General features: G+C 41.1%; 2 protein-coding genes across 4 annotated transcripts in view; both read left to right on the top strand.

Annotated features, from left to right (window-relative positions):
* eml3 (EMAP like 3) overlaps positions 1–11,117 on the top strand; it is a 48,986-nt gene extending 37,869 nt beyond the window's left edge. For both annotated transcript variants that reach the window (XM_071478199.1, XM_071478198.1), the window contains exons 13-24: positions 238–372; positions 1,837–1,975; positions 2,400–2,551; positions 2,669–2,794; positions 3,615–3,746; positions 3,896–3,963; positions 4,520–4,608; positions 5,662–5,759; positions 7,162–7,249; positions 7,332–7,430; positions 7,523–7,653; positions 10,220–11,117. In XM_071478199.1, coding sequence (XP_071334300.1) covers positions 238–372; positions 1,837–1,975; positions 2,400–2,551; positions 2,669–2,794; positions 3,615–3,746; positions 3,896–3,963; positions 4,520–4,608; positions 5,662–5,759; positions 7,162–7,249; positions 7,332–7,430; positions 7,523–7,653; positions 10,220–10,426 — 1,464 coding nt within the window. In that variant the 3' untranslated portion in view covers positions 10,427–11,117. The remainder of the gene's footprint in view (positions 1–237; positions 373–1,836; positions 1,976–2,399; positions 2,552–2,668; positions 2,795–3,614; positions 3,747–3,895; positions 3,964–4,519; positions 4,609–5,661; positions 5,760–7,161; positions 7,250–7,331; positions 7,431–7,522; positions 7,654–10,219) is intronic.
* Positions 11,118–13,434: 2,317 nt separating this feature from the next.
* Positions 13,435–23,469, top strand: part of mta2 (metastasis associated 1 family, member 2) — a 35,653-nt gene continuing 25,618 nt past the window's right edge. Inside the window, exon 1 of one of the 2 annotated variants that reach the window (XM_071478200.1) lies at positions 13,435–13,837. In XM_071478200.1, the coding sequence (XP_071334301.1) occupies positions 13,810–13,837 (28 nt within the window). In that variant the 5' untranslated portion in view covers positions 13,435–13,809. The remainder of the gene's footprint in view (positions 13,838–23,469) is intronic. The other variant, XM_071478201.1, reaches the window with a different exon arrangement.

The raw sequence follows: 23,469 nt of genomic DNA, 5'->3' as shown, positions 1-23,469 counted from the left end.
CAGATCAAAGTTTTTTGATATTATGAAAAATATTGCATATGATGGGAAATAGCACAACATTCAATATATTACCTGGACAGTAGCAGGAGACCCTCTTTTGGTCTCTCTGGTCTGGATTCAAGAGGGAAGTAGTCCACTGGGATGTTGCTCCAAGTTCAAAGGCTGTTCCTGTCCCACCTGATCTCACAGGTCTCTATTTTATCCTGATTTTCTGTGTGTTTGTTGTTGTGTTTTTAGAGCACCAACGAGGCTGTGTTTGCTGTGGAGTTCAACCCGAGCGACAGCACCAACATCATCACGTGTGGTAAATCCCACGTCTACTTCTGGACACTGAGTGCGGGACAGTTCACCAAGAAACAAGGCATCTTTGGAGTAAGACTCACTGAGTTTATCGGATCTGATCTCTGATTCTGACTGTTTTTATTGTCTTTAAAGTCACTTCAGTTCCCTGATTGTGACTGTATGAGTAGGTACTATACAAGGAAGTTGTCAGCTTCAAAAAAGGAAGTGAGAAATAAAGAAAGAGAACTGAGAACCGAGATTAGCCATCTGGATTCTGAAGAAGACAAATACATATTCAAATACAATTGCAATCAAACATGAATTAGATTAATTTGAACCATTCAAAAGTGGAACCACTTCAGTGGCAAAATCTGAACTGGAAAGTGTTTTGTTTTTTTTTTGACAGGCTGCTTTTACAAAACTTGTACATTTGTCCAAATCACAACAAAATACTTAACTGCTGTATATTGTTTGTCAATGGATCTAATGCTAGATGTTATGCTTTCAGCTTTTAGTGCAGCTTTAAAAAAAAAAAAAAAAGAGAATTTAGTGTCAGCTGACACACATTAATCAGAATAAAATAAGCTTATCATTTTATATTCGTAATCAATTTGCTTTTTTACCAATAACAAAAGGTTGTCCCTCAGGGTTTGATTTTAGAACCACTCCTCTTCACAATTTATATCAATGACATTGTCTGATCATTAAATAACTGTAATCTTCATTTGTATGCAGATGATACGATTTTATATTGTTGGGCAGATTCTATACAGTTGGCCATTGACAATCTCCAACTTGCTTTTAATGCTTTTGATTTTTTTAATTTTAGCAAAACTCAGATTTAGCACTTCACTTGGTACAACAATTGAAGAATCCTGCATTATAGATGTTTAGGCATCTGGATCGCTGATAAATTTACTTTTAAAGTTCATGCTGACAATCTGGTAAATGCTGCAGATGAAACTTCCTGTATAGAAGCAGAAGCTGCTGATGTGATATACAGACACGCCACTGTTACCACTCTCAAGCTCTTAGGTGCTGTATGTCACTCTACTCTTAGTATTTATCAGCAGTACCCATCATTGCACTGTGTATGAAAAGGTTGGCTGGTCTTCTCTCTCTCTGTGAGACCAGATCAACACTGGTATATATTTATTTACAACACACTCTTAGATAAATCACCAATTTCACTTACATCACTAACAGATCTCGATGTAGGTGCTCATCAGACCTGCCCTCAGGACTGGATCACACTTCAAGTCAATCAGAACTTGGAAAGACTGTTTTTAGATTTGTGCTCCAGACTCACTGAAAAACCTACAATGCACTTTAAATATTGATTCCCTGATAACATTGGGACAATTTAGAAATATGCTTTTTAATCTTTTAAATCTTGTCATTGAATGTAACTGTGTTTATTAGGACCTGCGTTTTGTATTTCTGATTGTTTGGTTTGTTTTCTTTCTGCTTATGTTCTGCATCGTTGAAAATTCCCTCAGTGAAAATAAATACAGATGATATTGTTATAAACACAGTCTCCTGTTTCTGTTTTAGAAATACAAAAAGCCGAAGTTCATCCAGTGCTTCGTGTTCAGTCTGACTGGAGACGTTCTGACTGGAGACTCTGAGGGAAACATCCTGACGTGGGGGAAATCAGCTGCGGACATCAAAACTCTGGGAAAAGGAGCCAAAGGTCAGTGCTGCAATAATGTGATAACAGAACCAGAGGAAGAGATCACATTTGAAGCTGAACGTTGAAGAACTGATGTGGAAAAAAACAGTGCAATTATAAATGTATTATATATATATATTAAATTATATTCATAATAATAATTTGGACATGTTTTTAATTAAATAGTAACTTAAATAATTAGATATTGTATGTTTAATAAATTATCAAAAATTTCAAATTGAGTGGAGACTGATGAGGGGAAAAATGAATCTGAATGATTTTAGTTGAGGCTACAGCAAAATAAAAAGTAAAAAAAAAAAAGTGAAGGGGTCTGAAGACTCAAACGTTCAGATTCACTTCTTTAGCTTTTCATTTACAACTTTTGTCCCTCGTTTGTCTCCTTACACGCTGATAAACCAGCTGAATCCGTCTCCATTTCCCTCAGAGACCTTCCAGATAATGCGTCAGACCAGAGCCCACGAGGGCAGCGTGTTCACCCTGTGCAACCTGCAGGGCGGCGCTCTGCTCAGCGGGGGAGGGAAAGACCGCAAGATCATCCGCTGGAGCGCCGACCTGGCACCAGAGAGAGAGTGTGAGGTGAACCACAGCTGTATGTGTGTGATGCTGTTGGTGGAGACATCTGCCAAGGAAGTCTGATCGATTCAAAGTCTGATCGATTCAAAGTCTGATCGATTAATCTGATAATTTCTTCAGATTCCAGAGAAGTTTGGGGCAGTTCGCACCATCGCTGATGTGGATGGGGAAGAACTGTTAGTTGGTACAACCCGTAACGCGATTCTCAGAGGCACCTTTTCAGACGGGTTTGTGGCCATAGTGCAGGTATGTTTGATCCACCGACGGAAAATGACCAGAAATGACTGTTGTGTTGATTTGTCACAGTCAGTGTCACCTCAGTGTGTTTCCTGTGACTGCTTCACAATAAAAGCCACCCCGTGTTTGGCCAGTCGAACGCTTTTAATGTGAAGCAACAACAACACTGGATTAAATGCATGAATGTTTCCTGATCATCACTTGTGCATGTGAAGGGAATTTGAATCCAGAGCAGCAAAGGCCGACTCCACCACTAACAATAAAATGATTATAAATACAATGACACACAGCTGAAAAAGTGCTGTTCACGGCTAGTATCAAACACTGGGTTTGGTGGGGCTTCAGGTTAATCTGGCCCCTGACTGTCTTGTATCCAGATTTGTTGAGACAACAGCTGGTACCAGAATCTCAGTCACGTCTCCACAGACCACTGGAATTTGGCCTCCTGTTCAAATTTGATTTTGATCTGTGGGAAACTGAAACAAAAGCTGCTGGAGCACAGAGGGTGCTGTGATCTTACCGGCAGTGGGAGCGTGGTGCAGGAGGAAAGATCATGAGTCGGTCCTCTGTGGAGTATGTAGTAAATCCAGCACAATCTGCCCTCCAGATTATTAGATATATAGATAAGTATAAATATGTAGATATCACTGGTACAGTATTGACAATTCAGCCTGAGGGTGTTGAATCCAGTGAAATTAACTTTAATGCAACAGACTGAAGTGGTGTGAGTCTACTGCTGTGGAAAGGTTGTGTAAAACGAGTTTGTAGAAATGCTCAAGCTTTTAGCTCTTCATTTCAGTGTGTGTGTGTGTGTGTGTGTGTGTCTCAGGGTCACGTAGATGAGATGTGGGGGCTGGCCACACACCCCTCTCAGAACATATTCATCACCTGTGGTCACGACAGACAGGTGTGTTTGTGGAACACAGAGGAGCACACAGTGGACTGGAGCATCAGCCTGGAGGTAACACACACTAATCTCCTCTTCCTCCTCCTCTTCCTCCTCCTCCTCCTCCTCTCCCTCTACACACTGACTTCATTCAGACAGTGTTCATACCCCACACCTGGATGCTCCTCCCACCCTGACAGACCCATCCTGTGTGTCTCTTACAGGAGTACGGACTGTGTGCTGATTTCTGTCCCAATGGATCAGTGGTGTCAGTCGGCCTCAGCACAGGAAGGTGATGCATCGATGTGACTCTGAAGACAGTGAAACACACTAAAGAGTGTTTCCACCTTCAGTAAACTCTACTGTAGCAAATGATCGGCCTGTTTGTTCCTCTGCGCCGGCGACAGTCGGAGCCGGAGGCTTGTTGTTTATGGGTTGTCTCTCAGTAACATCTCGAGGGAACTTCTTCAAATTTGGCAAAAACATTCACTTGGACTCAGGGATGTACTGATTAGATTTTGGTGGTCAAAGGTCAGTCTGACCTCATAAATTTTAGCCATGACTCAAGGTTTCACACAGCAATTATGACAAAATTGAACACAAAAGGTTCGTATTTGATTTGACTCTGGATAAACAGGATGTGATCTGAAACTAGTGTGAGTAGAGCAGGGAGACGACCACGAGGTGGTGATTCTAGTTTAATCTGTCATAATCACTGATGAGCCTGTCTCTGCCTCTGCCTCTGCCTCTGTCTCTGTCTCTGTCTCTGTCTCTGTCCTTGTCCCTGTTTCTGTCTCTGTCTCTGCTGACCCTCCTCCGTCCCCCCGTCTTGTCCCTCCCTCTAACAGGTGGATGGTCCTGGACCTGTTGACCAGAGAGGTGGTCTCTGAGTCCACTGACGGGAACGAGCAGCTGTCTGTCATGAGATACTCACCAGGTCAGAGTTCACCACCAGCTCTCTGTATCTGATGCAGGAGCGTGTCTGATGTTAATAGCTGTTCTGTGCTGTTGATGAGCTTCAACACAAAACACAGAGACAGATCAGATACATCAGCAGCTCAGATGACTTGTGTATATACTGATCAGCCACAACATTCAAACATACTGTATATGTTTCTTTTATCATTATTAAATTCATTATTTTTATACAGCTGTGTTCTGGATACTGAGGATGTTGTTTTTCATGGTCGGTGCTCAAACCACTGAACCACAGAAGAACAAATGGAAGTTTTGATTTGGTCATTCTCAGCTGTATTTTCAATACCTGACAGTTAGACTTGGGCTGATATTCAATAATATTGAATATCACATTATTTCTGCCACATGCAATATGTTTTGTATTGTCAATTTTTTTGCGGTTTTTGCAGGTCCTGCTGCAGAGTCTGACCCTCACTGGACCTTGCCATGTGGCAGCATTGCTTACACCTGAAACATTAAATGCACTAATATAAATATAGATTATTTATATCATAATACATGATAATATCATATATTGTGATATTTGGGCTGGACTGAATCGAGTTATTACATTTAGGATATTGAGTAAATCTAATGATGTTTGAGATGTGATGAGAGATGAGGAAAGAGAGAGGAAAGGTGACGTGCAATAAAGGTTTCAACTACACTGGTGGTGCATGTCTTTAGTCACATGACTACCTGGGCACCACAGACAAAAGATTTTTGGATGAAGGATTAATTTGCAGTTATGTGTAGAATTAAACAAATACACTTTGCAACAAATTGACTACGCTGCAGTAATGACAAATAATAAACCCTCCAGAATGATTTATCTGGACAGAAATCTGATATGAGATATATTTATAATAATAGTAATTAAAAATAAACATATCAGGGGTTATATCCATAAAAGAAGAGATGGGGATAACTGACTGAACAGGAGCCAAAACATCAGCCTGAACTAATAAAGATGGACCCTGAGATAAAGAGGGATTCCCCCTTTAACTGTGTGAATGGCCTCTTGTGTTTTCAGATGGCAGCTTTTTAGCTGTTGGGTCACATGACAATTTCATCTACATCTACAATGTGACAGAAAGTGGGCGGCGCTACACCCGCTTTGGGAAATGTAATGTGAGTGAAACATCAAACGACTTTTTTTTTAAATGTTCCTGAGATGTTCTCATGATCCTGTTCGACTTCCTGTCAGTGTGTTCTGTTCACTGCCTTCTCAGCCGTGGTGGCTATTGGTGCTAATGCTAACTATTGAGTTCTTTATGAACAAAGTAAAGACACATCAGGTTTAATGAATAAATCCTATTGGCAAACCCAAACCAGCAATGAACATACTAACACGTACCGTATGTGCACTGATCAAACACTCACTACCGCACCAAATGTGGATTAATCCGCCACTCAAAATAATCCCTAACAAAGTCAAATTTCCTCCTGTTTGACAAATATTTGTGAGGCGTTTTTAAGATGAAAGACTCAACTCGGCCTCTACATCTTTTTAAATCCTGGAGCTGCCAAATTTGAGACCTGGACCCGACCCAAGGCCCAGGCCTGATGCAACTTCTTCCCACAGGGGATTTTCATATCTACTCACTACACATGACTCACAGATGACTGGGAAGGTCAGAAAGAGATAAAATCTCTCTCTCAATTGTATAATTGTATTTTAGAGCAGTAAAGACACAACGGACGTCGTTTAACAGTCCAATAGCAACAAATGGTGCAACCGGGGTGTCAACAGAGATAACAGCAAAACCCCACCACCCTTCACACACTGTTTTTCCAGTTTTAATGCTCATTTCAGGAACATTCATCCAAACAACACTGTGTGTGCAAATCTTTACATGATTGATGCCAGGCTCATAAAACATATAAGAAGAAACCCTCAGAATGAATCTGACGTTCTCTAACTGGAAAAACTGCATCAGAGCCCAGTGACTGTAGGTGGGTCTGCTGTCGAGGGATCAGTGGTACAAAGACAATACTGTTGAATTTATTCTGTGGATAGAAAACATCCAACACTGAGCCACCCTGACCTCAAAGCTTTAAGTGACAAACTGGACCAAACAAAACCAGAACTCCTGCAGGAACCAATGGGCTTTAGCCACAGACAGTGCAGGGACCAGGGCAGGGGCCAGGGCAGGGGCCTCAGGACCTCTTTTAAATCTCCTCTTAAAACACATGTCTTTGTCTCAGCCTCGGGTGATGTTTGATAATGTTTTTTATTTGTATAGTTTTATTCCTAATTATTGTTTTAACATATTTTATTGCCTCTCTTCACTTATTCTTAGATCCTTTAAATAATGTTGATATATAATGTTTTTTTAATTTGTGCTTTTCTACTCTTTTTACTCTGCTCAGGCTCTTCTCTTTTAACCGGTTTTATTTCTGGAACCTTGTTAAGAAAGTTCTGTATAAATAAAAGGATTCACTGACAATAAAGAAAAAATAGAACAACAGCAGCCTTCAGTTGGATCATAGAGCATCATGTGACTCTGCATCTGTTTTTCTCTCCAATCAGGGACACTCCAGCTTCATAACTCACCTGGACTGGTCCAAAGACGGGAAGTACATCATGTCTAATTCTGGAGACTATGAGATCCTTTACTGTGAGTGGACATGTAGCTTGTTGCATTGACTCCTCAGACAGTGTGAGGATCTGCTGCTCTGACTGTGGCTGTGTTTCCTCAGGGGACATTGCAGGAGGCTGTAAACTGCTGAGGAATCGCTTTGAGAGCAAAGACCGAGAGTGGGCCTCCTACACCTGTGTGCTGGGCTTCCACGTCATGGGTGAGAAACACCGAGTGCTGTTTTGAGTTGTGGACGGTCTTATTTTCACATCAGGTGACAGTGATGATGACTGTGTTGCCGTGGCGTTCCAGGTGTGTGGTTAGAGGGCTCAGACGGCACAGACATCAACGCCCTGTGTCGCTCTCACAGTGAGAGGATGGTGGCTGTGGCTGATGACTTCTGTAAGGTCCACCTCTTCCAGTACCCCTGTCCTAAACTGAAGGTAAAGCTCCCTCCTTTCCTACCTGAGCCTGTCTTTGCATGCACAGCAAATATTATTCTTTAACTGCTGCTGTGACATAAAGAGGAAAAACCTGTTTCCAGCTGACATGTGGAAACATACCTGGATTAAAAAAACATGAGCACATGTTTTTTAAATTTTGACCCACCTGTCTGTCCTCACTAACCACTCACAGGCTGCTGCAGCATGGACACGTGTTGTCACTGCTTTAAGTTTGGCTGTTTGTTGATCATCATCTGAAAAATCCAACTTTTTCTACTCTACATGTTGACAGAGATCACTGCCACCTTCCCTGACTCCCTAAATGTCAGCTTCTCTCTGCAAACATCATCAGTAAATTGTAAGCGCTGCATCATCCCAAGGTGCAGAAGAGTATTATTGTGCTGTTAAGATGCTTTGTTATTGTAATTAAAACTTTAATTTCAAATATAGTGGCAAGCAGTGATGTGGGGACCAAGCAGCCCAACAGGCCAGAGTTGCCATGGAAACATGATGTCATTAGCTGCACAGCCATTAACCTGCTTAATGTGCTTTGTCTGTTAATGCACTTCTTGCAAATTGAAACTGCAAACTAAAAAATGAAAAAAGGAAACACATGAATTTTGAAAAAAAAAAAAACAAAATCAAATGTTGCAAAAAAAATTGTACGCTCACATGAGGTGGTTTTTCAGACTTTTCAACAAAGCAGTATTTTGCAAAAGTGAAATGGAAACACTTTTTTGGCATTTAAGTCACATGACATGACATCAGCAGTCACATGACATCCAAAAACATTGGACTATCAGCACCTTTGCCGCCAGTTTCCATTGGCTCTGACAGATGAACGCTTTCACAAACCAAAAAGTGAACAAATAAGTTTGGTTTGAAGAACATCTGGGTCAATGTTGATGAAGACCAGACACAGCAGTTTTGATTTTAAAGCAAACACATCAACAGTGACAGGACAAGATGCAGATTTCCTCATTGCAGCGCCCCCTAGAGGTCAAAGGTCACCAGATTCTTGAGTTAAATTTTCATACATAAAAGCGTTGCAGAGATATGACCTCACTTCCTGTTTGGTGGCTTTGGCACAATTTGTGATTGGCTGTGACAAATGAACTCTTTAGAAAATCAAAAATCATTTACAATTCCTTTTTTTCCTTTGTGTTGCTTGTGCATGTTTTCTGGTTCATCATTCTGTTCCCCTGTAGTGACCTGATGACTGTCCCCTGAAACCAGAGGACAGAAAACACCCACAGCTACAGGACGGTTCCTGAGAAACACACTTTAACCAAACGTAGACAGAGGAGGAGCCTGTAACTGTACTGTTACAGGTGGGACAGAGGCCAGGGAAACACTGCACATCAGCCTGATGTTACTCTTTCATCTTAAATGATGTGTTGACTGACAGTACTCACATAAAGCGAGTCAACCTTTGCAAAGATCTGCATGACTTCAGTTTATTTTCACTTTCACTTTGTCAGTAGTTACTGACGTGAGACTTGAAACCAGTCTGACCCAGCTCATGTTGGTATGAGGAACTTTCTTCAACAAATCCTGTGATCAGGTGGCAGGGCTGGAGCACAGGTATGTTGGTGCCTCCTGGACATCACTGAGGTCTGACTTTGGTGAATTGTGTCTGGTGTTTGAAAACCTTGAGTGGTTTACAGCAGAGAGGAAACGATGAGCTGGAGTCAGTGCATGGAGAGCAGGGAACTTCAGTTTGTGTTCAGGCTCCTGGTCCTGACTCTTGTCCCGTCCGGTCTTCCATCAGCCTAACTGACCTCCACTGACTCCCCCTGACCCTGAACCAGATCTAGTCTCTGATGCTGCCTTCAGAGAGACTTCTGGGTCTGAACTCAGTCCTTCAGCCTGAGGCTCCTTCTCCTCCACCGTGTTGCTCTGATGAATGTGGTCTGTCATCACCCTCCCTGCACACAGACAGTCTCAGTCCAGACTCTTCTGCTCTGTGGTTCCCTGATGGTGGAACCAGCTCCTGAAGTCTCTCAGAGCAGGGGCGTCCCTCTCTAACTTCAAGACCCTGTTGAAGACTCCTCTCTTCAGAGAGCACCTCCTCTCCTCACACCTCTAACACCCTAACATGTCTAACCAGCTCTGACTCTGACTCTCAGTTCACTTCTTCACCTGATCTCCTTCACTGATTAAACAGCTGTAGAACTGAGTCCTGACACCCAGGTCTCCTACCTCTAGTTTATCAAAGGAAATCCATGAAACAAGGTCTAATGCAAGTTTGTATTTTCCTCACTGCTGTTGAGATGATTTCTAGTGACTCCCAGTGCAGCTAACAGCTGACTGAAGAGACCCTGCCCCGAACACTGACTCTGTCCAGACTGCAGCTCTGTGCTGGATTTGCTTGGTTATTTTTGGATCTCTTCACATTTCCATAACATGCTGTTTTTTCCAGAGCAGGTGGTGAAGCTGCTGGTCTGGTCACATCCAGCATGTTTACCTCCATCTGTAAAGACAAGCAGGGGAGGGGGAGGTGGGAGGGAATGGGATTTACAACGTGGTGATCCAAATTGTCTGTCTCTCTTTCTTTTCTCTCCAGGCACCAAGCCACAAGTACGAGGGCCACGGCAGCCACGTCACCAACGTCTGCTTCACCCACAGCGACTCCCACCTGCTCTCCATGGGCGGGAAGGACACCTGCATCCTTCAGTGGAAGGTGGTCGGAGGTGGGGCGGTCAACAGCAGGGAGAGACTGGCCTCAGCCTCGTCCACCTCCACCAGCTCTCCAGAACCTGCCACCAGCTAAGAGGGGCTGGTGTTACTACGAGCGACAGAGAGGGGACTGTTTACACACAGAGACAGAGGCGTGGTAGTGCATGGACAGCAGTCACGGCTGTCGGCTCAGTTTGGCCTCTCTGGTGCCGCCGCTGTGTCCGTTTCATAGAGAACATGTAGAGGAACCCTCTTTAGAAGGAATGCCCATATTCATTTACACTTAATCATGTAGATCCTTGTGAAACTGGACAGTGCTGTACGTTCCATAGCACAGGTTGTTGTCGGATATGAGGTGGAGGATCATCAGAAGTGGTTGTGTGTGTTTGCTGGTACAGAACACGACTTGACTTCTGTGGTGACGTTGGTTTCAGTGAACATTCCTGTCTCTTACTTACCCAACTTTACCAGAGAGCTGCATTGTGGTGCCATTCGCCATCGTGCCTATAAAGATGTTTGCATATTGTTTTTAGTATTTTAATCAGTGTTTGGTTGACATCTCAGCTAATATTGAAACTGTTTTTATGCTTGCATTAGACAGACTGTGACAAACCTGTTATAATGAAATCAACTCTCAGCTTCTCTGAATGATTAATTTCTCTAACAGTTGTAAGTACACTTGAACATGATTACTTTAGTGCAGTTTTATATATATTTAAAACAACAGTGGGAATACTGTGATGATGTATCTGTCAAGCTCCCAATAAATTACTAAAGACTGGAAACTGTAATGTGTGTGACTTGTCACTAGTGGGCAGTGCTGCTCCAGGAACTGTGTGCTGTGTGGAGGAGATACATGAGCCCACATTACCCTGACCAGAAACCCTCACACTGAACCCCAGCAGTACAGTCAAATCTGACTCCAGTTCAGTTCATAAACCTGAAGCACAAACTCTCCTTAAACATGTCTTTTCACTGGAGATGATAAGTAAGTCAGTGGTGTCCAACCTGAGGAACAGGACCCTTCAACAGTGATGAAAGATGTACTCAGATCCTTTAATGAGCATCAATGCTACAATGGAAAAATACTCCTTTAAAAGTTAAATCATTAATTTAAAAAATGTACTTAAAATCCTGTAAATAAAAGTATGATTATGCAGAATGGCCACTTTTACAGTAAATTGATTATACAGTTGGATTATTGATGCATGAACATGAAATTCTAGCAGGTGGTTGAGGTGGGGCTAATTTTATTTTCATTGTGTTTTATAAATTTTATGTTTCATATAGTGTACAGTATAGAGTCTAGTATTTCCCTCTGAAATGCAGCAGCTTTGAAGTCAAAAGTAGCAGAAAATGCAAGTACTCAAGTACAAGTACCACAAAATTGTATTTAAGTGGAAAACTTGAGTAAATGTAATTCATTAGTATTACTAGTACCTACAAAGCCCATCAAAGTGAACAGTGAAAACTGAATAACAGGTTGAAAAAATGATATGAAATAAGATTTCTGTAACACAAAATATTTTATTTATTTATTTATTTATTCTTTTTGTGTAGTTTTTACTTTTTTGAGATTGTAGTTGTATCTGTTTAGCATGGAAGCCGATTTCTGCCCGGAAAAGAAAAAACATGAAATTTAAGAGAATGTAACAGTAAGTAAAAACTGAGATAATAAATTAAAATAATGAGAGATTAATTTTAAAGTTGATTTTGTCGGTCATTTTTAATATTCAAATAATACAAATATTTGCTTTTTATGTCAAAATTAGGAGACAGCAATATTAAAAAATTCCCACACACTGTCTAACTTGCAATAAACAATTTATTTGCAATGTTTCGGTGCTATACCTTCATCAGGAAAAAATAAAAATAATTGCTATAATTGTTGCTTTGGATCAATTCATCCTGCTCCTATGTATCTCCCTCCCTAAACAGATGTGTGAAGTGTTCTTCTTTTTTGAAAATTAGGATCTAGAAAATCATAAGTTTAAAAGTGAAAAGTAAAAATTAAGTAGAGGCATAAAAAGGTGTTGGCTCAAGTTTCATCTTATTGTACCTATCTTAACTAAACATAACCTGGTAATGTCAATCAATCAGACTAAATCTAACACCATGCCTACCATACTGATACCTGTATGTTATATGGATCATACTGTTACTTTTTCTATGTATACATTAATGTCTTTTTAAACTGTGTCTTAGACTTACAAATGAAATAAAAGGTCAAATCTTTACTTTGTAAGTCAACAAAATGAGATGCTAAGTTATAATATTGAGATAGTAAATCAAAATGAGGTAATAACTAATTTTTAAAACTTCTAAATAAAATCATGATAGCAAGTCAAAACGATAATTACAGTTGTACATAATTTTATCACAGAATCAAAATTCTGACTTTCTATCATTTTTACTTAATATGACTTTTTTTTTCTTTTTTTACTTACCATGAGTATATGTATTTTTTTGGCCTTTCTTTGCAGTATTCGGCTTCCATACTTCAAGCCTCTCCACCATGAGGGAGTGATCACTCTTGAGATGAAATGCTCACAGCTCATAGACCTGCACTAAAGACTACAAATCAGAAGTGGACATTACCTGATTTTAAAGGGTCACAGGTTAAAAAAAAAGAGGCAATTCCAGCCGATCATTATTTTAAACTCGGTGTTAGTAACCATGTGAGGCTCCACATGCAACTTGGCCCCTGTGAAACAGGTGATACATTACATAACTCTTATGATAATACAGAGTCTAACAGAGTTTCCTTCGGGGTTTTATTTTGAAGGTCCGTGTGCGCGTGCGCGTGCCGGCGTGTGCGTGCATTTCCACTTTCCTCTTATGTCGAGATCTTGTCATAACTTCACTTTCTGTACTTTTCGTGCGTGTGTGAACTGTGTATTTATATGTACACCTATTTTCACACGACAATCCCGTTTTGCCCTCTTTACAATATATAAAGTGACTCCTACTAGTTATTATAGCTTGTTTATTAAACCGAGGCCAGTGAAAAAGTTAATTGTAAGATGCCGGAGATTGTCGACAGTATCCGAAGATGACGATTTGCACACGAACGAAGGGGGCCAGTGAGTGTGTGTTTTCTGTATGCGAGTGTGTGTGTTGAACTGAGCGGAGGTGAAGAAGAGGAGGATGAAGCTGGGAGCGGAGGATGGGAGGAAGAGTGGAGTAAGAGACAGGCTAGCTGTGTGTGAATGTGTGAGTGAGTGAGGAAGAGGAGAGGAAGGTCGTCTGAGGGACCGAAAACAAAGACTTCAATTTTGGGGGATAACCTCCGGAAAATTACTAACGGAAACTTTCAACTTTTTACCCGCCACATCTCGGCTTGTTGTGCCCGGAGCCGGCTTTGTTTCGCGGCGGGGGTGTCTACGATAAATGAAGGAATAAAATAGATCACCATCGACCTTTTTCTACCCAAGCGGGGAATACCCTGGGACTGTTTTTGATAAAGGTTACGAGAGAATGGCGGCTAACATGTACCGAGTGGGAGGTAAGGAATGTTTTACATTTTTAAGACACCCCCCTCAACGTGATTGTTCGTTTCGACACAAGGTGGCTAGCTAGCCGCTAGCTGTCTGTTCCGTTAGCCGCTAACTAATGCTAACTCTTTCCTAATGTCCGTACGTGCGTCCACTCTTGCATGGAACAACGTCAAATCTATTAAAACATCCAACAATGTAATGTGACTTTACCAATGTGCAAATATAAAGAACTCCAACATTATTACTTGGTTTCTACTCAGTTGCAATTGGCCGAAACAGCTCCTGTATTCGGCATGGAGATAACATACCAAGAAGTGTTTCTTTTCAGAAAATATTAACTTTTAAAATCGACTGGTGTGAAATCTGTAGTAGTTCCCTCCATCAAAATACCCCACGGAGTCCCGGCGGGCGAGCAGCGTGAACCTGCTCTGAAAGTTGGCGTTTAATTTAAAATAAACGCAGCCTACTGGATACCAGAGTTTGCCGAATAGTATTTGTAGTTACAAGTCAGCGAAGCAACCGTAAATCGGCACATTTTCTGACTTGGAGTCTGCACATATGGTAACGTCCTGGAAGTGAACACAATGCCACTTAGCATTAGCTGCTAGCTGTGAAGAGGTCAGCATCTAACTAATTGTAGCGACGTCTGCGGTAGCTAGCCAAAGCTGGTCGGCTAGCTTTGTCAGCGGGGTGGGTTAATTTCATTATCGCCTCCGCCATATCACTTCATATGCAACCGATGGCGTTAGCCGTGCTAGCTAACTTTGATTGCTAAGTTTTGTTAGCTTAGCCCTGCGTATTGCATGTAGTTATGTGTTAACCGGTGCAAGAGCTTCTGTAATACAAGCAGTTAAGTGTTTAGTTTACCGAGAACAACTACCCGTCGTGTACCATTAGTCACTAGGAAAAACCGACAAGTGAAACACTTAACTCAGCCTTAATTGCTGAAAAGGCTGAACTAAGTAAGCTAGCTAACACATAACTTGCTACCAGTGCAGCGATTTCAGGATCAGTGAGACTTCTCATTTTTAACGTACCTCTACTTTGTCACTGAATGGAAAATGTAGCAGCTCATGTTGCACCAAAATTATATAAAATAAGTAACATTAACATTTCACGTCGCCGTGTAATGTTCAGTGTTTGTATGATATAACTGAAATGAACTCATCTGCTAACACCGGGTTTCTAAATGTCACCATCATTGTTGAGAGAAGCGAAACGCCGGTAGAGACTGCTAGCTGCCAGCCACACTGCCTCCACCATATTCTTCCAGTTTCATCGACCCTGTGATATGAACAAGTGTACTTCTTAGTCGTGGACGTCTTTTCGGTGCTTGCGACCAGCGTTTAATGACTGTACGCATTAACAACGGTGTTAGGACTTTGTGTACCTTCTGTGAGTCTGGTTTTGTGGCGGCAGAGATGGCTGAATTGACGGTGAGACTGTGTGACAGGCTTATCGCTGTGTAAGGTCACATAGGAGTCTGTAGGCGATCTGGGTCACCATGATTAAACACTACTCTGCTAAGTATGCTGCATAATTCTGTGCTTAACGTCTGAACAGTCGGGTTTTGTCCAATTTTGTGACAGAATGGTACAATGTGAAGTTGTTTGTTAAAAGGTTGTACTCTGTGTTTTTGAACTGTACGTCATGTTTCAGTTTGTGCGCTGGTTAGTGTGCTGCTGTTAGCCTGAAACTCTCATATCTACAGCACACGGAGTTTTGCAGTACACTGCTTACTTGTTGTTGGTGTTAGTGGCAGATTGGATAGCGGCTTTTATGAAATATCAGGTGTTTATTATTCACACAGTGGCTCAGTGTTTTTTTCCATTTCTTCATTCAAGGTACATTGAATATGTAATCTATAGCTCACTCTGAACGAGTGAGCCACATGACAACTCAAACTCTATTGTTTTTATTAAATTGGTGTTTCATTGGATAATGTCAATGTCCTGTGATGGTGCTATTTCAACAGCTGTTCCCAGCCAATACTCTTTGTAGTTGTTAGCTCTCACTAACATTTATTAATCGATGCTGTATTTGTGTTTACACTGACCTGTCTGATGTTTAGTTCCATCTTCTAGTAATTGTGTCCCCTTGGTGTGTGGTTTTTTTCCCTTTAAAGTGACTCAATGTCCCATCAGCACATGTGCACTTGCTCTTGCCTCTTAATGAGCCAGTTTGTGTGTGTTGCTGTCACAGCAGGTAGTATCCTGCAGTATGGCTGTTTTGGCTCAGTGGTCCCTCCAGTCAGAGCTGTTATTTCTGTGAAGATGCATGAAATAAAAATGCGTGAAAATGCAGAGAAGTGTTTTCTGGGTGGGTGTAGAAAGAAGACGCTTAAAGGGCAGCTAATATGAAGATCTCAGACTTGTCAGCTGCAAATTATTGTCCTTAATTTTCTAATGCGTTTTTAAAATAATTGCCTATGAAGTGTCCTGGAAAGACTTATATAATATGGAAGCAATTTTAGGGAGTGTCACAAGCAAAGTCATCTCTGCACACCTGTGTACAGGTAACATGTAACAAAATCTGCTCCTGCAAACTTGTGGTAAATTTACTAAACAGCTGTGTTTTGATACAGGAACTGCAAGTAAATACCTGATAAAATTCTCCCATACTGAACTGCAGCTTGGAGACAGAACTCAGCTGGTCCACTGGCAATTTATTTATGTTCAGAAAATTAACGGACAACTGTATTGATAATTGATTGTTTCAGTTATTGTTGGATCAATTTGTCGACTTGTCTCAAATTTGACATTTCCAGCTTCTCACTGTGACTCACTGTGAGACTTTGCTGCTCTTTCTTGTCTTTTTTTAAATTGAATTGAACATCTTTGTTGTTTGGACAAGATGTGACATTTTATTTCCTCATCTTGGGCTCTGGGAAATTGTGATTATTGTTCTTTTGACATTTTATAGATCATCAAATGAGAAAATAGTCAGGAGATAAAACAATAATGAATTTAATCCTGATCTGCATAACTGCAAACTCTCTGGGTCAGTCTTTCAGCCAATTTGAAATTTGTCCACAGGAAAGTATACAATTCAACATGTGTTGAGAATAAAGTATTCAATAGTAATTAAATCAAGAATTAATGTTTACTTGTGTTTAAATGGAGCAGATTCTTCAGAGATGCTGCAGAGAAACTCTTAGACCGTTGTCCTTGTTTATTCTATAATGAGTGTCACAGTGCTTACTTATTTCTGGGAAACCTTTACAGACTCATAAATGTGTGCAGCTGTTATTTTGTTTGGGACCAGGTATTTAAGGTTAAAATTCACCAACTAGCACCTTTGACGACTGAAAACCGGCCTGTTGGTAATGAATGTTTGGTCGTATTCCTGGTCTTGTTGAGTTATTTGTTGTTCTGATGTTTCCTGGCATAAAGAAGAAATAGTAAATTTCATAATGTATTGGATGAGGCAGAGCCGTTGTATGGCTGTTTGTTTAGACAACATTACACAGTGAAGTTGAGAAATTTAAGTACCGTCCCTTTAATTTTAGTGGTGTCACACAATGGGATGTTCTTTTTCTTTTTAATTTCCACAATTTGTTGTCGTTTGGCTTCTTTCTTAGTTTCATATGTATTTTTGTTTGGTTTGTGATATAAGTAACTAGGGATGTATGTGATAAGTCGACTAAATGATTAAATGTTGATACGCTTGCTAGTCAAAATCAGAAATGCTAGCATGTGTGTGTGCCTAACATCAATAAAGATGGACTGATACAGAGTTGCTGCTCAGATCAGCCCATCGTGCTGTAAATGATGTGTGATACATGCATTCTGGGAATTCTGCATTAGATCCTTTCTGTTTTAGGGCTGTATGGAGGCTGTGTAGAGCTGCCGGGTCTCTCAAGCAAAGTTGCAATTTTTGCTCAAAGCCCAGCTCACTGGATCATGTGTGTGCAGTGGAATTTACACAGCAGGAATGCAGTGTGAGGTGGCAAATGAAAGGTTACCATGTAATGCCAATTCTAGCCCATGTAATATTGCAGTTAGCAACAAGCACGATTATGTAATGACTGCCAAATTGACTTTTAAGTGGTCCACACAGTAACAAGGTAACGTTGTTTGTTTGTATGATGCAGAAACCAGGGTATCTGGTAATATATGCCCTAGCAGTAATGTTCAACATTAATCTGTCTCAATGAGTTGATATTTGTGGAGCAAGTGTCCATGGATTTTGCGTTCAATAAGGATTTCTTTGTTGCAGCTGGCTGGTGCAGGCAGTTCTGTGTGAGTGAGCACCCATATTACCAGTCCTCCAGAAGCACAGAGTGTTCAGGCTGCATGTAAGATCATTATCTTCCCCAGAGATTAGTCAAAGGGCTTCCTCCTCTTCATTCACCCTCCAGCACCCAGCACACTGCGCCACTCCAGCCGCATACGTCCACAACAAACACTCACAGCTCCTCAACACACACTTTTTTTCCCCACTCACCGATACTTACACACATTAACATAAAACCAGCTCATCCCTTTTCACAGGTGATGTGATTATCCTGAGAAGACGTGAGAAGTTAACTTGAGGTCTGTGTTTTGTTTTCTGAAGAGCGATACCTCTAAAGTGCAGTGGATCATCACATGTCAAATCAGAGGCCTCCTGACCCACCATCTTGGATTTGCTTTTACTTCGTGTAAATAATGTCACTGTTCTAACAACAAGTGTGTGATGTTTTTGGCTTGTACCATCTTTGGGCTAGATAAAGAAAACAGCACTTACAGCGCTTTTATTCCCTTTTTACGCAAAAAGTAACTGGTATAAACAGGTTTTAAACCCACAAAAAAAAGGTGATTGACTCCTTTTACACACATGGATGCAGGGGAGAAAGAGTGAGCTGCTAGCCACTGTGCAGACTGGTTAAACAGATCAGTAGCGTCTCATACCCGGTTGGCGCTCCTATAAGTATCGGAGCTTCTGTGTGCAACGCTTCGATCAGCGATTGTGTGTTTTTAAAATTACTTTTGGAGCTGCAGCTCACTCTTTCAAACTTGAGTGTTTCCAGTGTCTGTGCTCTGAAAGACCTCACTGCAGGAAGAGGGGTGAAAATTAGTGAGTTAACTGCTGACCAGAGCCTGAGGCAATAAATATGTCTATTGCAGAGTCATGTGACCCAGGTGAGAATGCCGATTGTAGCCTTTTCCATTGCCAACAAAAGCCCGATGTTAGGTTTTTTTGACCAGTAGAAAATTGACTTAAATAAACAAAAGCTCTGGTAACCAAAGGAGAAAACAAACACAGAAACCCCCATGAAAACCATATTTGGTACCTTCATAAATATATGCACTTGAAATATAGGTGTGAAATAATTTTTTCTTTTCCATTTTTAATACCTTTTATAAATATGAAATTTGGATTTCTTTCAGGCATGCACCTAGTAAAGTACTATAACATGAGTGTTATATATTAATAATAGAAAGAAGATACAAGCCAAAAACATTGCACACTAGTTGTTGGGTACATTGACATTATTTGCATGAAGTATGAAGCAAATCCAAGATGGTCGGGAAAATTTTCTACAAGCCATTGATTTGATGTGGAATTCCCATCGTGTGGGTTTGGATTTTTCTTGGATCACTGATCCACTCAGCTGGTCTCAGTGCAGGTGCACCAGGATCAGTCTTTAGTTTGTCCCACTGGGCCAAAAAGAAGAGACTGTCGGCCTCAGTATAAAAGAATTAATTCCTGCCCTCCACCATCACTGTGCCTTTAGTGATGAAATCAGTCATGTCAAGCACATGAGACTGCAAATCCACTGTTGGTGCTTCAGCCAGGGTTATGTAATATGGCGAGGTTGTGTTTCTTCACTGTGAAGGAGGAGGCAGCGCTTCTCTGGTTGGACTCCCCATCAGTGTGTTAAGTAGAGCAAGAAATCCTCTCCCTGTCTGAATCCTTCCTCCTCTGTTTCTGCTTGTGGTGATGCATCAGAAACCTCCTGATATCCTCCTGAGGCTGTGTCCCTGCTCGTCAGAGGACCAGATGGAGCTTAATGTGAAGCCACACGTCTGTGAAGAGCTGCATCAGAGGCTACAAGGAAGCTCTGAGTCTGTGGCAGTGGGATGATGAATGATCTTGTCTGAGAGGCTTGATCAGAATCAGGTTGACAGCCTGATGGTTCTCAGTTCAGCTGAAATACTGAGTCCATATTCACCATTCACTATCATTAAATATGAAGAACCAGTTTAACCAACAGTTCTGCATTCATCACTGACTAATCTGCTCCAAATGAGATTAACATTACAAATTAAACTCAGCCGCGTAGCAGTGTGTCATCAACTATCTAATGTGAAGTTGTTTGGTCTTTGTAATAAAGGCGCTGTGGCCGTCATTGTGATAAACATATAAACTATAAAAGACAAACTAAATCAATTCCATACTCAGCTCATCATACACAAAGCTTCATCACATTTGGATGGTTTGTCTCGTAGTATAACAAACGACCTCTGTCCTGTGGAAAGATTTCAGTTTGATAAGAGTTTTCAGTTGAATGATCCAATATTGACTCTTATAATCCAAAGATAGACCTTTTCCCATGTGACTCTGCGTACATATTTAGTGTGACCAACTTAAATGGTACAATGCTGCATGATGTGTCAGATATCCACATATGTTACAGGAGATGTAACTGTATCATGTTTTAGTCTTGGTTTGGTTTTATTCTGTCATAAAAAGGCCTACCCATAATGCATTACTGCAAACGGACATGACATGGACACACACAAACACAATATGAAGCATACAGACATATATAGACGATGGTCCAAAAGTCTGAGACCACATTGAAAAATATTTTCATGTAGACTTGGAAATAATGAGAAAGTTTGAGGATTCAGATACCTTTAAGGACACAAGAAATTACGTAACATCAACAAATATTTAGGGCTACATCCTCACTACTACATTTTCATTTTAAGACTCATTTCTTTTGCTATGTTTACTGCAGTCCACTCAAGTCTGGAGTTTTCAAGCCCCTAAAACAGAGACCTTTGTAAACTCTGCTGGACCTGTTTTAGTTTGAAACCTCAGGGGTTGCATTGTGGTCTGGACGGACAAAAACGGAGACTTTTGGAAATGGTTTCTTCTTATCAGCCTCGACTACCAATAGTGAAAGCAACATGGATAATGAATTACAAGTGTTACTGACCTTGTTTTTGCTAGCAGCTGTTGTTCAGTTAAATTCTGCATTTTAACTACAACTGTCTTTGCTGGTCTACGTTCACAGTATTTTCTCCAGCTAAATAACAGTTGAGGAGACAATCTGCTTCCTGTTTACACCGGCATGAATTGTCATGTATGTATACATTTTCAGGTGTGTTAGGAGGGATGGAGATCGTTTTCGTTTTAAAATGTAAACATAGTCTGGTGGACATGGCCTAAGATTCTGCAACATTTTTAGATGAGCAATTAAAGTTAAGCAAGTTTTTTACAGGCTAAAGAGCTACGTCATCACGTCACTGCATATAAGGGCTGAACGATTGGCATAAAAATCACATTGTGATTGCGATGAGTCATGATTTTAGTGGTATGAGTATGTCTGCGAGTGGGTGAGGCATGTCATGAGGTGAAGGAACATGAATTAGCATTTGTGTGTCCCAATCTGAAAGGGAGTTGCTATTACCATCTGGAAGCTGACCACTGGCTACAGGACCATCAGCCATCTTTTTGTGTTAGGCCTGAGCACAATGTTTAATTGTGCTGAGGATTTCTGCAGTGCAGTCATCATGGTGGAGCTTCCTGTCCACATTGCTGACAAGTCAGCAGAAATGGCCACTGTCTTCTGTCGTCGTTGGAGAATATCAATGTTGTATCAATGAATATCAATATGTTGGTGCAACAGATGGAAGTCACATTCAAATAACAGTACCAGAGAACTAACCTCAGGACTATTACAACAGGAAATGGATGGCAGAGGTCTTTCCTGGGATGTAGGCTATCCAGGGAGCGTGCATGATGCAAAATCAGACATTTATAGGGGGTCGTAAGTGACCATTACCCGATCTGTGACCCAGCTTACTCCATGCAGAATTGGCTCCTGAAGTGCTTTTCAGACACTGGCAGACTGACCCCTGAACAACACATTAAAGTTAAAGGCTGATCCATGCACGATCGTCTGTGGAGATTTAAAGGACAATGGAGTTGCCTCCTAAAAAGACTGCAGGTTGGAGCTGAGCAGGAAAATGCTTTGACCTGGTGCATGCTTCATAACATTTGTGAGGAACATGGTGGCAGTTTCCAAGAGGAGCGCCCAGACAGGCATGTAAACATCCAGCCCCCTGTTCAGGCATCACCTGAGCATGGTTAACCAGCAGAGGCTGAAATTAGGGCTGCCTTAATGGAGCACTGAAACAGAGGGGACCAGAGATCGGTTCTTTGACAGCAACCCTGCCACAGTTTGGTAACCCCAGCTGTTCTGTTTCTGTGCTTAACATCCAAACTGTCAGAACTTTGTCTGTAGATTCAACCACTTAAGCAGGAGCAGACATTTATATTCAAAACTGATTCACTTAGAAAAACAACATAAAAACAGCACAAAATAATTAATCAGTAAGTGTCGAGTGCAGTGCAAGAAAAATGTGCAATATAAAATCTTCCAATCAAAAAAACAAAAAACTTTACACCATAGTGTTGTTGATGTGGTCTTTAATAGTCATCTGTGGGATGTCAGGGACATGGCCTCCATCACTGCCACCAGGCGCCCCATGAGCCTGAGCAAAGCACTGGTGTCTGCCTCCATTACTTTATGTGCTATACTATATACTTGCCAATGGGGACGTGGCCCCAGACTTGTGGAAACCACTGTATATTTGTCCAAGCCCGACCCGTGGCTCGTGTTGGTAAAGGGCACAGGATGTGCACTGCATTATCTCCCCAGCATAGTAGGTTTACTTTACCAGTGTTGTAATAGGCTGATTGATAGTGTTGGAGTTGATGCCTGTAAAATTTCACTGTAATGAATTTAACTTCCATCCTCCTTCCATTTCCACTTCTTTCCAGTTTACAGTGTTTCTTAAACCTCTGTTAAAGTCAAGACATAACAGAGATTGTTTTACTAACACACCTGTTTTAGCTTAATTTAATCCGTTTTCTTTGTGACTGAACTGACGTCAGTGTTTGGAGCTTTGATGGGACGATATGTGTGGAGTTTTGTAAACCTGCACCAGTATCTCTAATTCAAATCTAGATCCAACCTGACCTGTTTGCGTAAGTCCTGCAACCCGACCTGTACCCATAATGTTAATTAAACACAGTAACTCACAGTAAAACTCATCCAGGCTGCATTGAAGCAGGGCTGGTCTGAGGTTATCTGTCATGTTGTGTGATATAATGTCCCGTTCAGATGTGCACAGCTCTCAGTCAGCTCCCACTTGTTGCTGATGTGATGCAAAGTGACACAAAGATTAGATCAGATTATTTTGTGGTAATCGTCTGTCTTCATATCCAAAGTGACTGCTGCGTTGCTGTCAGTCAGCTCCATTCTCACCTTTGGAACAGTGATGAATTTAGGGGAGAAATGTTATGTCATAGACATTCACAATAAAAAAAGATATTTTAAAATAGCTCTGTCTGTGGGTTACCCGATGGGCTCCTAGGGTGGAGTGAATGTTCCCTGCATTGCAACCTGTTTGCTTATCTT

The sequence above is a fragment of the Trachinotus anak genome, unplaced genomic scaffold (genome assembly GCF_046630095.1).
Source record: "Trachinotus anak isolate AG129_WGS33_773 ecotype Australia unplaced genomic scaffold, CSIRO_AGI_Tana_v1 ptg000005l, whole genome shotgun sequence".
NCBI classification, from domain to species: domain Eukaryota; kingdom Metazoa; phylum Chordata; class Actinopteri; order Carangiformes; family Carangidae; genus Trachinotus; species Trachinotus anak.
This window is presented reverse-complemented; position numbering and strand designations above follow the sequence as displayed.